Source organism: Convolutriloba macropyga, chromosome 3, assembly GCF_964194025.1.
Source record: "Convolutriloba macropyga chromosome 3, txConMacr16.3, whole genome shotgun sequence".
NCBI lineage: Eukaryota > Metazoa > Xenacoelomorpha > Acoela > Convolutidae > Convolutriloba > Convolutriloba macropyga.
In genome coordinates, this window is record NC_134470.1 from 64,791,983 (window position 1) to 64,809,156 (window position 17,174).

The 17,174-nt window shown below is 34.1% G+C and overlaps 1 protein-coding gene across 1 annotated transcript; it reads left to right on the forward strand.

Moving 5' to 3' along the window:
- Nucleotides 1-5,839: 5,839 nt before the first annotated feature.
- Nucleotides 5,840-16,420, forward strand: LOC142337204 (protein NipSnap homolog 1-like). The gene is made up of 6 exons (XM_075386337.1): nucleotides 5,840-6,066; nucleotides 6,535-6,662; nucleotides 7,331-7,519; nucleotides 10,835-10,959; nucleotides 11,208-11,334; nucleotides 15,545-16,420. Exons 1-6 carry the CDS (start codon nucleotides 5,865-5,867, stop codon nucleotides 15,707-15,709), a joined length of 936 nt encoding a protein of 311 aa, XP_075242452.1. The 5' UTR covers nucleotides 5,840-5,864; the 3' UTR covers nucleotides 15,710-16,420.
- The last annotated feature ends 754 nt before the right edge of the window (nucleotides 16,421-17,174 follow it).

Consider the following 17,174-nt stretch of genomic DNA (forward strand, 5'->3'; position numbering starts at 1 on the left):
CTCGTTTTTTTCAGAAGTTTGAACTAGAACTTAAAACATGAACTCAAGTTGATGTAACAGAAGCTCTAGAAAGAAAGATAGAAAGAATTTTTTCCTTAATCAGGTAATACAAATCTAACATCTAATAATAAACAAAATAATTCTTTACCGCAACCAAAGAGGAAAGGTTACGGGGCACTAGTACCCGCACATCCTGCCCCAGTGAGACTCTAAACTTGCAATCAAGATTTAAATAAGTTTAAGAGAAAAAAGGTAATATTAAATGTTCTCGGGGGGAAAAGGAAGCTATAACTATTTATAGGAAATTCCGATCGGTCTCAGCTTTTCTGGGTCGTCGTTCCTCGTATAGTACTACCCACTGGAACTTAAACCTGAAGATCGAAAACTTTTGAAAGTATTTCCGATTCCATTTTCTCCCAAAAATGCTCAAGAAAACAAAAAATGCGATATCTCGTAAACTACGGGGTTTTAGAGGCTCATATTTTTACACAAAAAAGCCATTTCTGAATTAAACCTCTGGTAGCATTTATCTAAGGGTACAGAAAAAAGAATCAGGTGAAGAGGCTTTTGACAATATCATCGTTGTTGACAAAATAATTTTCTTTGCAATGGTGGTAAAAATTAATTATTTTACCGCAAACAATATCTTCAGGAAAACGTCATTTGAAAGAGCAATATCTTCAGGAAATCATTTGAAAGAGCATTGAAGAGCTTAGTGGCCCTTGCCTTAATTGATGTTTTTTCAAATTGCCTTCTACAAATTGTTTCATTTAGCCTTGGTTTTGACGATTTGCGGGTTATCCGCCTTTCAACAAAAGTAAACATGTCATTGAGTTGTGGCTCTTGGTGGAGCCTACTTGATGATTTAAGGACAAACTTAAGAAGCTCGTATATATGAAGTTGATACACATTCAAAATTTTATGCTTCATAAAAAGATCTGAAGAACTATCACTATACTTCCTGAAATAAATTGGTTTCAAAATTTTCTTTTGGAGCATAAAAATGGGCTCCAACATTGAATAGCTTGTACCACCGTAAATCAGTACACCGTGTTGGATAAAAGAGTTAACGTTGGTTTTGTAATATTCTATTAATTTATATCGCGGGTGAAAGAGCTTAAGTTTTGCCATTATGCCACTCTGCTTAGAGAGTCTCGATGTTACGTATTGTACATGTGAAACTCTAATACGTATTGTACTCTATTACTTTTCATTTAAAAATTGGACTGCTCAGTTCTTCAATGATAAGCTAAAATATAATCAATGTGGAACTTTTCGTTATGTTTTGGAGCTCAATTTGATTTACGTTTGCCGGGGAAACCGTGAGTACAATTTTTTTAAAATGTAATACACATACTAAGTAATGCGCACAACTCATTTTGATATATGAAATCTAAAACTATTGCAATATTATTTTTTTACAAGAAAAAAATAGCTATTGACGGAAACTTGATGTTAAACAAGAATAATCAATCGCAAATGATTTCTAGCTTAAATATACAAAGAATAACTTTTTCAAAATCAGTTGACGAGCTGTAATATGAAAGCTTATTAAGTGATTGAATACTATGTTCATAATTAGTTTTAAGAGTGCAGAGAAAAAAACGTAGACAAGTTCAAAGATTTTTAAATTGTTCTCGAACAAAATTTGAAGCAATTATTGTAAACTTGTGTGTCTTTTATCATGCAGAATTTGTGCTTGACGGTTTTCGCGCTTTTGTTCTAGTAAATTCTTCGCTTTCAAGTGACTTTTTCACACTTTGCTCCTTAAGTTTTGAATGATCTCACCGGTTCTCATTCCGAAATAAAATTTGTTGCTGAAATAAAAGTGATTATAAGCAACCGGGTATCAAAACTGGTACAGCTTTGTGGTTACGATTTCAAACCAACTGCCATCCTGGTTGTCTCGAATTCGAACCCATGTGTGGTCGTTCTTTGCACCCATAAAAAATTTTTAAGCTACACCCTCTCTAAATTAAACCCCCACCCCGCTATCCGACCTCCACCCACCACACCCCCCATCCAACGTTAGTCCGAATAGGTTTCCATTTTTATAAAAATTTTTACTCTTTTTGCAATTTTGTGATCCTGGCACAATTTCTAACCATCCTTTTTGGTCAAGATCTTATTGGAAAAATTTTATTATTTAAACTAAATGTCACAAGAAAATATCGCTGTGGAGGTAAATTTTGGTCATTTTGGCTAGAAGTTTTAAAGATTTTTATTTATTTCATGAGTTCTAAGTTTTTGTTTCATCAGTCCTAAGTTATGACAATTGTGCCGAATCAATCCCAGTATTAACAGCATTAGATTTTTCTAAAATATTCTTAAAAAATCTAAGATATTTCTTAAAAAATATTCTTTTTAATAGCCGGCGTCAGCCTCTCAAACGGCTATTATTTAGGCGCTCTCCTTTTTACAAGTCAAAGAATTTGAATTGTATTGGGGCGCTGTCTTTTTTTAAGATCTGTTCACACATTTTCATGATTGACAGAGCACGTGCCATTACATAGTAAGTCATCATGCAAAAAATATTGCACGTGCATCTGTGGGGTGCAAATAATATGCGCCCACTAAGCTGAACAGAAAAGATTCTAATTTTGAAAAGCCCTATTAGGGAAAAGATCCTAATTTTGAAAAGCCCTATTAGGGTTTTCACCTTATAGATCTTATTTGTCTCATAAAACTGACAGTCCAAAGCTAACCCAAAAAGTCTATTGGTCTATTAAAGGACTGTGGTCGATCTGTCTATCTGAGCTCTTTAGTTGTTTCAATTCATGGAAGGCCCCAAGCGTCTATCGCGGCTTTTTTCCGGCAATGTGCCGGCTATGTTTTTAATTGCTCTCGTAGAGAAGCAGTTATTGTAAACGTGTGTCTTTTCAATTCAAAGAATTTGAATTGTTTTGAGGCGCTGTCTTTAAGATCTGTTCACACATATTCATGATTTTTAAAGTCAAATTGGAGTAGTGATTTTGGTCACGCCGAAACAGGAAGTGGAGCGAAAAAGCGAGTGGTTTTGCGGCGTGAAATTTTTTTGCTCTAATTTTGAAGTAGAGAGAAAACGGTGAATGAACTCATTCTCGCTAGTGGTTTTTTGTTCACATGCGCCAATTTCACTTTGATTTTCTGTTTTTTTTTATTTTTTCGATTGGATTTTTTTCTAAATGGTTTTTCCAATCCATTCATTGTCCGTTCTAGGTCTAGTTTTCTGTCTAGTCAATGAAAATTCTTTGAATTGTACGTCAGGACTTGTCCTGCTGTTTTTTAATTCGCTTTACCTTTTGATCACGTTTTTCGGTTTACATAAGTCACAACTTTCCGTTTGACTTCTGACTTACCTCACTCGCTGTTTCAGCTTAATGCTTTTAAAATCCATTTCACTCAATGAATTGCGCAAGATAGTGAATACAGTCAAGGTCAAAAGAGCAAAACCAAAAGAGACGGTTTTGCTCTTTTGAAACTTTTTTTGTTTCAATCCCGATGTGTATTAAGCGCGTCAACGGCGGCTATTTTCCGGCAATCTGCCGGCTATGTTTGTTTACTTGATATAGCGATAAAAATGTATGAAAAAGGGGGTTGTTTCTAAATGTAGTGACCCTTTTTTATATCCGACGTCCTATGGTAATGGAATATGTACGTTTTTGACTCAGCTGCATTTACAATGTGAGAAAGTAGGATCCGAACAGACTTGAGCGTCAGTAAAGAAAAGCGGAAAAGATGTTATTTTCTTTCGTCTTTTGGTTTTTAAGAAACTTATTTTTATTCTGTTATACTCTTAAGAAATTTCCTATGTTTAATTAGTGTCACTAAGTTTTTAGATTTATATTATTTACCTTATTATTTATATTATTTACCTTATATGCAACTGTCCTATATTATTTACCTTATATCCAACTGATAATCAATTTGAAGCCAATAGCTAAGGATAAGAATTCAAACTTTTTTCTTTTCAGGAAAATTGGCGCTTGATGAAGTTGAAAGAAATTAAAAGTTTCTTAGTGCTCTGCTGAAGTGATTACGTATTCTGTTGGTCTGGTTTCAAGTGCACCCTTCAGGATCAACCCTAAAATTTGGTTGTCACCCCAAATTGAGCTCCTACTTATCCAGATGATGTTCTTTTATTTGAGCTTGAATTTGCTGAGAAATATTCAAAATGAATAATTTTTTCCTACTTTTCTGAATAATTTTTGATTTGCCTCTGTTTCTCAGTTTTACTTTTGTTAAGTTGAAACTTAAGGATGAGTCCTACACTACGTCCTCTGACTGAAACCCTCCGTCAACTAAAGGCGAATGGAACGCCTAATTTTGACCGTCACTTGAAATATCGGGAAAAATCGTCATAGGAGATTTTTAAAATTCACACGTTTCTTTTATGGTCATTAATTGCTCTTAAACGAAGTTCATAGCAATTATTGTAATCGTGTTGGTCTTTTTTAATGCACATTCTTCGCTCGAATATTTTTGCGCTTTTCTTCTAGAACATTCGTTGACTTCTCAAGTGACTTTTTCACGTTTTCATTCTTCATTTTTGAGTGATCTCTATTGCTCGCACTCCGAAGTAAAGTTTGTTGCTAATATAAAAATCGGTTGTAGCAAAGGAATAAGTAGAGCCCGATAGCCGAGTGGGCAGTGCTTCTGGTTAGGGAGCGGGAGGTCAATTGTTCGAATCCAGGCGTGGTCAAATGTTTTTCCACCCGCCTGTTGTTGGAGAGCAATTCTTCCGACATTAGTCGGTTTGTTTTGTTCAAGAAATTGCTTTCTGTTGTTAGTCTATTTTGGTAGCGTAAGTGCTCCCGAAAGTTTTGAGAAAAATTAATGTGATATGGTTTTTTAAAAGATCTCGTATAACGTTTGATACTCTTCCCATTGAATCGAACATCTTTTTTGTGAGCCATTTTTTCAAGTTTTGAATGTTCAGAAATCTTGTGAAGATCGCTAGAAAAACTGTATCCAGTATTTTTAAACATCAAGTTTTTCTTCTTCGTTATCATGTGTACTGTTTCTGACAACTTAAACCAAAGAAGTTAACCTGAAGGTTTTAAAAAAGAAACAAAACGGATAACTTTTTCTAAAAGTTAGGTTTTCGTTTTGTCTATGGTTTCCATAAAGAGTTGCAGAAAAAGATAAAAATCTAGTATAGGAACAATGATGAGGGCGAGAAGGTCAGAATCACTCAATTGTATTCTCTAATAATTTTGTCTGAGTCCGCGGTTTTTAACCGTTACAGTGGAAATCGAATTTTGAATAAATACAAACCTAGTTCATTAAAGTTAGACGGGAATTGTACTCTTATCTGTTAGTGGCAATCAAAGATTCAAATTTCAATGGTGTTGACCGACCAACTAATCTCTGGAATAAAAGTTTTTTGAGGGATGCAGCAAATTGATAGTGTTTACTTCTCTTACCCTCACCCTCCGGTTTTCAAATCCTCAGTGCATTATCATCCTTCCGCCATCGAAGCTCTACTTAAAGTGTGCGCGGTATGTTATCGAAATTCCCAAGTTTTTTATTTAACTTGACCAGCTGACAATTTTGATATTATGTTTTTTCAATAGTGTGAAATATAAAATTCGAAAGCTACTTGAATTAGTTCATTTTTCAGTCAAATTAAGGTTTTGATTAATTCTGTGTTGTTGTAACTAGCTTGCACAATTCATTGCGTGAGCTCTAATCAAAGCATGTAAATGATTTTGCCAACTTATTTTTCAATTTTTTTGGTCATTATAGCTCTAAAATATATATTTCGGTGCTTTCATCTGGTAATCGATCGGATCTTTCTTACTCGATTTTCGCGTCCTTCTTGATTTATAACAAAATGAGAAGCTCTGCTTTTTAAAAATGAGTTCTGTCTCTTTCAGTCCAATATGAGCTTGATAGTACTGAGTGGTAGAAATTTGGCATGCAGTATGCTATGCATTAGATCATCTTCATTGGCTGCGAGTCAGTGTGTGAGAAACAGTCATTCATCTTCCATTTTGAATCCAAATGGAGATTCCACCTCTTCATCTTTGACCACAACCGGGACTCAGTATCAGTCAATGAGCAGACGAGACATGTCTTCTGAGAAGGAAAGAAGAGAAATATGTTCTTGATTCGATTGAAAGATTTGAAATATTGGCTGAAATTGTTCAGAAGGGCGAATGAAGTTTTTAAAAGGGTTCAGAAGAGTGCTAAATACAAAATTTCATTCTTGACGAAAATCGCTACCTCTTACAAAAATGTTGCCGAATTTTAAAAAAGAAAAGTCAAACGCGAGAAAATGATTAATTTTCAATTTTATCCTCATTGTAAACTGAAATTTGTGTTGCGCGAGATAGCATGGACTACTTGGATTTTTTAATGAGTCGTTAGGTGATTTCTCACTGATCATGAAGAGTTTTTCTAATTTGTTTTTCTTATAAACTAGACTAGAACATCACAATTGATATTTTTGGTTCCTGTAAGAAAAAAACGCACTAGAGGTTGGCGCTATTCGAGTACACGGTAAGGAATGCAAAGGCTTTAAGGATATCGGAACATATTTCTGTATATGATAGGGGAAAAAAGAAAGCTGGCTGGAGAAGTTTTTCACAGTGGACACTACGAAGACACCACACAGTGGAGTAGTTGGCAGTCCTAACTTGTATCGACTAGTCTTCATCAAAACAATGCCACAACACAATGTAAGAGTGGATTTGGTATTTTCACGCCAAGAGACATATGTTATATATAGAAATAGGATAATTTCAATGTAAACAGTAATAACTGGCATGAATGTGTGATTCCTGTGTATTTTTTAAATTACATTTAATATTCATAGCTGTGTAATTAATCAGGATCACCGTGATCCAGTGACTATACTTCTGTTCATTTAAGCTGCGTAAAAGTAAAAAAAAGTAATTCGAAATTTACGCAATAATTAAATCGTTGATGGTATTACGATAGTTCTTGAACAATTGGCGAATATTTTGCTTCGGGGTTTGCTATGCGTAAAAACTGTTTGCGGGCGATGTAATTACAAACAATAAAAATAAAAAGAAATTTTTTGGTTTTTTTTTGCTTTTTTTCCTTATGCAGAATTATGTGCTGCATAATTAATGGCTTAATTATTGCATAATTAATGGCTTAATTAATGCATGATTAATGGCTTTTAACTTTAAAAATATAACGATCGACGTGGTGGATTATTGGAAAATAACATCGTCTTCCTGTAATGGGTTTATTTTTTAGATAAGATCATAAGCTCTTTATCTGATAAATTTTAAGATATTTTGTCATATATTTATGAAAGATAAGCTGTACAAGCCGGTAAGCTATCAGTAGTGATAGTGATTGTGGCTTCTTTGTTTAGGATGAGTTTGTCAAGTTGGGAACTGAAATGTTGGGCAAATTTTCGAGTGAGTCACGTGGGGACTGCCGATTGATAGGAGCATGGCAGAGTGTTGTTGGACACAGTGAAGAGTTTGTGCACCTGTGGCAGTACAAGGATGGATACCTGACTCTGGACCAGATGGGCGCCGACATCTATCCCAACGACTCTGTAACTTTACTTCATACCGTGATAGACCTTCTTGTTTTACTTTGGTTTTACCGTTGTCTTGTAAATCATATCAAAGAATTTATGGTCTTAGATGGTATCGTATAACTATGCAGATTTTTGATTGGTTGAAAAATGTTTTGTATAATTATAGCATGTTTGTTCCGACCCTCTTGAGGGGGGAGGAACTATATACTCAAATGGGTTTTTTTTTGTTCCGTGAATTTTCGCCGCTCGATATCTTCATCGTAGAGAGTTGAGACTGGTATCATTAGAAAGCTCGTCCAGCGTAGAATATGGAATTAAAAAGATTTTTTTAATTTTCGTTTTCTACAGGGAGTTATCGAGGTTTAAACTTTTGAGAAAAGAAGAGTGAATTCACGTTGTTTTTATTCACATTTTCCGGAATTTTTGCCTAAATTTTCGTCAATTTTGCTAAGATTTGTTATAATTTTTAAGAATAGTGTCCTTGATTTTATTTTTGAAGACGAACAAGCATTGTTGATTGTTTTGATTTAATTTTTTTGGTCAAAAAATCTGGATAAACATTTCAAAATTTAGCCTTTTTCATCAAAAACATAAGCTACTTTAGTCCACTTTGATTAAATTTGCCGATAGTACACCCCCAAACAACACTCATACAATCTTTGTAGACTAAGAGGGGGGCTATTTCTACTTCAGAGTTGGCTGAGAGTGCACTGTAGTTAAAACTTTGCCGTTTTTTGCTAACTTTACTCGTTGATTATCAAAAATGCAGAATTTATTTTGAGTTTTCAACCAACAAATTATCTATATCTACAACATTCGAAAAATCAATTGTTCCTAACGGACAATAAGTGTTAGCAGGGCTAGTTTTGGGCCATTCTTGGACTGTTACAATCCAAAAAAATCGGGTTGTAATCAGTCGGTCTTTTTTTTTAAAAAAAAAGACTTTTTTTTAAATAATAAAGAACAGAACATATCAAATCAAAGCTCAGGAGCGATAGGTCCAACCAATTTGCTTGCTAGGCAGCTCCAAGCTAATGCATTTAGTTTCTTAATTGAAAGTTTATGGTCGTTTCTTTTTTAAAAAATAACTGACCTTTCAATAAATAATGGCTTAATTAACTTTTCCTCTATTTTTTTCTTAATTTGTTCAATTTCGAGCTTAGTGTCAGCAAAGAAAGACTGCATCTTCTTTCTTTTGACTTAACGTTTATTCTCGGTTGCAGTTTTAAGCCTGAAGTTATTGTTTTCAGGCTTTGATGCTACAAGATTTCAGATTTTTGTTTGTTTTGATATTTGCCAGTTTTTCACGTTTTCTAATTTTGTCAAATTATCACATTATTGACAGTTCTCATGTCATTTTATTAGCATTCAGAATAAGGCACAATTGAACATATTAAAATCTTGAAAGACATACATCATCGTTTTAACGGCCTCGACGCCTCTTTCTTGAAGAAATCAGTTGAATTTTTTAATTTTGTCTCTAACTGTCATTTATACTTTGTCGTTTTGGTCGTATGAAACTTCCTGTATAGTGATAGCTTTCATTGGCTTTTTATGGAAGAATAGAAGAACCGATATTCTGATATTAGTAGATAGCTGATGGCTTTCATGACTTTGAAAGCAATCGTTTTCCAAAATTTAAAAAAAAAAACTTTTTAACTTCGCAATTTTGTTCTTTTTATGATTCTTTTTGTTACCTAATCTCGTTAGTTAATTACAGGTCAAATATGACATTATGGGTGTCAAGGAATAAAAGGGATTGGTGTCCCAAAATCTTTTTCTTAAAGAATTTGTTATGACCCTACTGGCTTCGACACCGGTTTTTCACAAAAAAAAGTAAATTAATTTGATTTTTGTCATATTTGACGTTCTTTTTGTAAATCCAAGAAATATTCTGGATAATTACAGGTCTCGAGGACTTCCTTTTCATGAATAAACGACCCTATTTAAATAGCTCTTTTGGTAATTAATGCCTTTCATGACATTGAATGTAATTTTAATTCCAAAAAAAATTAAAATTGTTACATACTTTAGCACTTCGCTTTTTTTGTCTACTTGTTACCTAGTCTTAATAATGAATGGCCACGTACTACATTATAGTTGTTTGAAGAAGGCGCAATTGAATATATTTTGGGGGCCAAAATATGGCTTGACGGTTCTGACAGCGTTTTATGGCAAGTTTCAATTGAATTTTTGTTTGTTATTTTTTGTTGTTCTTTTTAGCCGCTTAAAAAAATGAATAAGGACAGGTTCTAATGCCCTTCTATAAAAGCATTGGTAATCGCAAATCTTTGAGATATTTTACTCGATTTCTAATGGTCTTCATTACTTTGAAGTTCATTTAAAAAAAAAAGAAGCCAATTTTTTAACTTTACTGTTTTTGTTCTTTTTTGTCTAATTGTTACTAAACCTTATTTTGGACTGGTCCGTATTTTTTCTTGTGATTTATAATTTATTTTGTTTAGTTTTAGGTATATCTGACGGTATATTGATTGTGTTATTAAATTTTGTTTTTTAAAACGGACATAAAGTTTTTGATGTAATTAATGTTTGTTGTTGTTGTTGTTGTTTGATTTTGCTGTTCGTCTTGACTCTCTTTCTTAATATTGACATATTACAGAAATTTTATGCATCAATTTTTACTCCAATGAGTTATTTGCTTTGGAGGCTATCTTATCGTTCATACAGAATTTTTTGAAAAAAACTTGGGCTTTTTTGGGATTCGCAAAAAATAATTTTTGGGTTTTTCTATCTGTTCCTCATTTGGTAGACAATTATGCCAAAATTTTGGATGGGCGGGATCGGAACCTTATGTGCCATCGCACATTACCGAGCCGCCTTGTTAATATATAGTTTCTGTAGCTCAGTTGCTTCCATGAAAATTTTCTGTGGCTATGTGCTATATTAGCTTAGCACATATCTACAGTACCGGTAGAACACCTTACAAAAGATAAGATAAAACAAGCAGAAGAGGGGAGTTATCATGGATGGATGGATGGCATCATAAATTTCTTTCGTCCTTGATATGGTCGCAAATATTTTAGAGGCACTATTTGGCTTGAAAGTTATTGCCGAGAGCTATCTTTGGTAGTCATCTGGGGTGTATTCAGAATTTCTCGAAAGAGAGAAGGCAGTAATTTTAAGTTGTCAAACTAAGGAAACTACTATCCATTCTTTTTTTAAATAAATTTGTGCTGAAATCACTGCCGTCGTTTCGCGGGAATTTTTGGTGATTTAGTGTTACGGGCCTTTTGATTATTGAGGAGTTAGTGAAAGCTAAAACAGATCAAATTTCAGTTAACATTTTAGTTGATTAATTTATGCTTTTAGGATTTCGAGGAGTGGAAACAAAAGACTCGTCCGCTTATCAAAAGTACCCATTCTCAAATTGCCATGGAGTTTGGATACTTTGATGAGCCACAGGAGAGAACAGACAAACACATTTACGAGCTCAGGTTACTAATTGTAAATTTTCTAATTGTAGAATAATTAAACAAATGTTCTCAAAAAATATGTAAATGTTTTCCTTAATAAGTATTATAAAATATTAAAACAGGCGTACTATATTCTAAATTTCTACGATCTTAATCTAATTTTATATTCTAAATTAACGTTGTTATGATTGAGGCCAGGAAATCGATAGAATTGTTTTCAAATCTTTCTAAAATGATGTTTAATTTACTGAGGCTTGCTGTCTGTTTAGGTCGTACAAATTGAAGCCAGGTTCTATGATTGAGTGGGCCAATCACTGGGCCAAGGGCATTGAGTACAGAAAGTCAGACAACCAGAATGTGGCCGGAATGTTTACTCACATCGGCGAACTCAACATGGTTAGAGAATTAAAGTTTTGCACTATAATTATTCGCGAATTTCATTTTGACAAACCGTTGTCTTTGAAATGCTTGACGGATGACAGAAATAATGAAAATGTGTTCAATTATTGTTTTAAAAATTTTCAACTATCCGTATAGTTTTCAGGAGAGAGCAAAAACTTAGAGGAAAACAAAATCAAATTCTGGCGTAAATTGCTCTAAATTAAGTTTGTAGCAACTATGTTAGTGATGTAGTTTCTTTACGACTCGAAGAGGAGTAGTGGTTTCTAACAGGTTTTGTTTAGCTCAAACAGATCTGATTGCACGACTCCTTTCTGTTCAAACATTGACTCGATTTCGAACGTTGGGCATCAACATTTAAAGTACTAGGTGTTGATAGGTTTTTTTTTCAGTGGTGATATTCAAGGCGAAAAGGTCATTTTCAGAAGTTGCACACCACCTTAAAATTTTATTTGCGTTTGGCATAGTTTCATTGGGCAATTACATTTTGTTTCCTGTAAGTTTATTTTGCTGGACTGATCGAGTCGTTTGCGGTCTACTGGTTGTTTTTTTCACCTGGAGAATAGCTGATCCTCGCGAATGATGAAGCGCTCATGCAGCCTTTGATTTTTCACTGTGAGCCTTGATGTGAATGTCATCGCCGAACATGGTATTGGGCCATTCTTGAGAGACTGCACCATTATATCGACTGTACTGTAGTATTTACTCCGTATAGTATTTAAATAATTGTTTTGCGCTTTCTTTAGGCAATATGTAAATCTTTTCTGCGTCGGTTACTGATTTCTGCGTATCAGCGGTATCGCAAGTAGGTTTTTGAAACTAACGCGGTTAATTTAGTCGCTTATTCGTTTGAGATTTATTTGCAGGTGCCGTTGGCTGCTGAGGCATGAAGTTATGACGTCATTAAAATTTACTCCACGCACGGTACGATTATGCTAAATAGTCCTCTAAATCAATGAGGAATTTATGTTCCTTCTTTTTTCAGTAAGTTGTCCTGTCTTTTGACTGTTAGTTGCTCTCGAATAAAGTTTGAAGCAACACTGTAATGAAAAGTTTGTTAAAATTAATATCATTTAAAACAGTGTGGTCGTCTCTAATAGGCTCTAATATCCTTTCAAGCTCCTTAGCCAATTCGTTTTACCGCTGAAGCAGGTGGATATGAAATTCCAATTTTGATTGTTTCTTTTGGTATATTTGTTTTTTTTTGGTCTATTCCACAACAATTTAAGAAGTTTTGATTAGGAAAACTTTTTGTTTCTTCATTTTAGTGTCTTATGTCTCAATTATTATGCTTCATTGTTCTGTTTTGTAGTCAGGATTCTAGGTAATATCAATGTTATCGATTGCTCTCGATATAAGTTTGAGGCAATTATATGGTGAACTTGTGGGTGTTTTTAAGTCAATTTTTTTAATAGCCGCGAAGCGATAGCTGAGGCTATTATTGGCCTTCTCTTGGTTTTTACGACTCGAAGAGGAGTATTGGTTTTCTCTCGGTTTTTTTTACAGGAAGTAGATTTGTTCACGCGGCATTTTGACCTAAAAGCGAAAGTGAGAAAAGCTGTCTTGGTGAACAGATTTTCGCTGAGCGAGAGAAGTTTTTTGATCATGGGCTGCGTTTAGTGAATGACTTTTTGACTTTGAAAAGTAGTTTTGATTGAATTTCACATATAGATGACCGTTTTTAGCCGTTTTTTCGACTAAGTGGCCCAATTTTTTTGCTGTTAATTTTGTTCCTTGTAGAAATAAATTTTAATGGATACTATATTGAAATGTCAACCTCGGAAATTGATGCCACAGTGTTTTGCAGAGCCTGAAAATGTGTTTCAAGTTGAAAATTGGCACATAATTCTTGATTTTTTATTTAATTTTTGGCTTTTTTAATATTAATTTCTTCTTTTTTGGATCTTTTAACCGTCTTTTTGTCAAAAATCAGTTAATATGGCAACTTCTCTTTGATAATTTCTATGCTCAACGCCTCGTTCTACCTCGATGTAATTTTGTTTCATAAAATTGTACATATGCTAATCCGATTTTGGTAGTTTTTTTCCAATTTTCGTCAGTTCTTCGTTTGTATTTTTGTTGTAATTGCTTGAAATAGTTTTTTTGTGCAACTTGAGGGACTTTAATTTCGTTTCAAAAAAATCAATCATTTTTTGGCGTTAAGTTTTGAAAAAAACAGTTAAAACTTTTTCATAAATGCAGTCTTAAAAGTTCTTTGACCATTTTTTTTGCAAAATGTTTCAATGTTTCGTTTTTATGAATTCTGCTTTTTTTCCTTTTTTTCTTATCTTCAGGAGGATAGATCTTTGTATCGGATGACTAGTCATCCTTTCTATGTCTTGAATGCCGAACAATGAAATGTATTCGTTTTTCTTGAATTTTTCAAATTGATTTTTAACTTTCAAAAATCGAGAATGTCTCTTTGTTACGGTGTTGCTTACAATGTACCAATATTCTTCGCATTCTGGTAAGTATCATTCTAGCTTTGGCCTGGCACCTACAATTATTTTCTGTATGTTGATTTTTTTCAGTTGTTAAAAATGAATGATTCAGCTTTTTCTTAGATTTTCGTCATTTCTTTGGTTTGCAATTGCTTTCATTCAACATAAGGCAGGACTGAAAGTTTGATAGCAAGCCTTTTCCAAAATTTCCACTTATGACTATTTACTGCAACTTTCTTCCGGTTTTGGTTTTAATTTAAACGATTTTCTGCCTTTGAATATTCTTCTGCTGCTTATGTCTTTTCTATGATCAATTTAATTTTTGAATTACTATGAAATCATGTTGTCTAGCATATGTACAACAAGGACAAGTGTGTGTTGTTTTTTGTCTTAATTGCAGTGATTAGAAGTGTCATTGTAGATGTTATAGGGGTCATTATAGGTGTTTTCTGATTCTTAAATTTGAGCTTTCTTTTTTGAAAAGATTTAACTTAGTTTTTAAGATTATTATCTGCCGTTTGCTTTCGCAACCTTTTTCAGATTAGAATCATGAATTATTTGAGGGCAATTGATAACCTTGTCAGCTTTTACAGACTATCTGTTTTCTGACCACCTTAATTATTTCCGATTTTTTAACGTTACCAAACGTTTTCAATAATATAAAATTTTGCTGCGTTTTAATTCTCTTGGTTACAGTGGTTTAAGTTTCACCAATTTTTAGAACAGACCTAGAGAGGTAGTGAGTTAATGATTTTATACAAAAGGTAGTGGCTTACGCTGCAATTTCGGTTTTGTTAGTGAAGTTTTGACGCTTCGAGTCGCTTCCGGATTTCTTCCGGCTATGTTTTTTTATTTCGTCGTCAAGATTTTTGTTACGACCATATGACGTCACAATCATTTCAAATTTGCTTTTTGTTCATTCGTTCATGCAATTTCAACTAAATTGCGTGCGTGACGTCATTTTTCACTCTCAGTGGAGCTAATTTTTTTGTTCATTCGCGTAATTAAATTTTTGGTCACACTTGACTTACCTCACTCTCAAAAATGATTTCCTCACTCTGAAATTGACTTTTCTTTGCTTTAATTCAAGGAGATAAGGTCAAATGAATGTGCCATTCTAATTGAAGGTTATTTAAGAGCAGCTAATAGAAACAGCAAGAAGTTATACAGATTCTTAATCAAAATTTAACATCTCAGCCCTTAATAAAAAGAATAAGTTCCTTTTTTGGTCTGGCTTTTTGCTCTCTTTTTGAGACTACAGATCTAGGAAGCTATTGTGGCTATTTGCTGGCATGTTGCCAGCTATGTTCGCTTGCGTATTTCGACTTTTTGAATGTCTTTCACATCCTTGAGTTCTTGATTTCTGCGTCATCTAAATTGTTCTCTCATTCAACTCATTCTCTCTCTCTCTCTCTCTCTCTCTCTCTCTCTCTCTCTCTCTCTTAAGCAGCTGTAATTACTGGATGACAGATTACTACTAAAAGTAAAATAAAAAGTGTGGCTAAGTTGTTTCCATTCTCCTTTGTTAATTTTATTGGTCTGAAATGACCTCTGTCATTTGAAGCCCTTAAGTGAACTTGTCCTCCCAAGCCAACCCCCATCCCCACCGCTATGTGAAGAAGTCAACAAGAGAATCGATTCCGCGCCATTCGTTTGAGAGCAATTTTTTATTCTACGTCAGTCGGTTATCTTCACTAACTCGAGTCAAGCACTGACTGATTGTTTTCATGCTTATCTTGCTACATAATTTGGTCTTTACCTCACAGGTGCACCATATCTGGGCCTACAAATCGTTCCAAGACAGAAGCCGCATTAGGAAAAACTCGTGGGCAACGTCAGGGTGGTCCGAAACTGTGGCGAAAACAGTTCCACTAATCAAAAACATCAAGAGCAGGGTCATGACCTCGTTGCCTTACTCTTGGCTGAAATAGTCGCTCATCAAATGGGAAGATAAAACGAAGCTGTTACGTTGTAGTGCTCCTATACTTACAGTATTGACTTAAATGTAGTGAAAACGATTTTAAATGATTTCGGTTGAGAACTTTCGAAAATAAGTTGGGCTGTCGCGCAGATAAAGAATTCGTTTTAATTTATAGTATTCAAATTTCGTTTAGAGATGTGATTGAATAATTTCTTAATCGTTGAGGCAAAGTATTAAAATTTTTGACATTTATTGGAACAGTTGGACGTTTTGGTTTTGTTTTAATCAGTCGGAAGTTTCCTTGTGTGCAAAATACTGTCTTCGAAAAAGCAAGATTTTAACTGCGCTCAATCGGTCAAGTCGGAATTAGCTTTAAAGCAGTATAAAGATAGGTCTCAACCAGAGCCAACGGTATGTCTGTAGTCTGGAGAAAATAAAATGAAACTTGTAACAATCAATTATATTATGCCGAAGCATATTAATGAATTTAATTGAGTTGATGTAAACCACTTGCCAATAAACAGCTGTGCTATCTTGTTGGCGTTCTTTCTTTAATTTAACACTATGTTCTTTCAAATGATACGTTTAACTATTGCCTAATCGATGATGCAGGTGAACTGAGGAATATAAATTCTATTTTGATATATGCCTTGATCTGAATCTGTCTTGATCTGAATAGTTTAATATTTTATTCTCAATTCAACTGCTGTATTGCACCGAATTCTTTCTTTTTCTTGTGTTAAAGTTACAATTTTACAGTTAATGTTACACGAAGTAGTTCTCGGAGTGACTGCCCTCATTTAATTGTAGAACCAGATCCATTTAGATTGACCTATTCGATGCGTTATTGGAGCCACAATTCGTGAAATGAAACTTCAGTCGTCGGAGAATAGTAGTTGAGGTTACAAATTTTATCGAGTGCAACACCTTAACTATAAGCTACAAATTTTATTAATAAATGTTTTTTAATAATCCAAAGATCTAATTTTGACGTTGCCCGTGTTACAATCATATTTCATAAATTTATAGCACCGGAGCAGTAACTGAGGCTATTTTTAAGCTGAGCTTATTATTGGCCTTCTCTTGGTTTTAGGACTAGAAGAGGAGTATTGAGATTCTACAGGTTTTTATTACTCGAAGAGGAGTATTGGTATTCTAAAGGTTTTTACGACTCAAAGAGGAGTATTGAGATTCTACTGGTTTTTTATACTCGAAGAGGAGTATTGGTATTCTACAGGTTTTTTCGACTGACTCGAAGAGGAGTATGGAGATTCTGCAGGTTTTTGTTACTCGAAGAGGAGTATTGAGATTCTATAGGTTTTTAGGACTCGAAGAGGACTATTGGTATTCTACAGGCTTTTACGACTGACTCGAAGAGGAGTATGGAGATTCTACAGGTTTTTATTACTCGAAGAGGAGTATTGGTATTCTAAAGGTTTTTACGACTCAAAGAGGAGTATTGAGATTCTACTGGT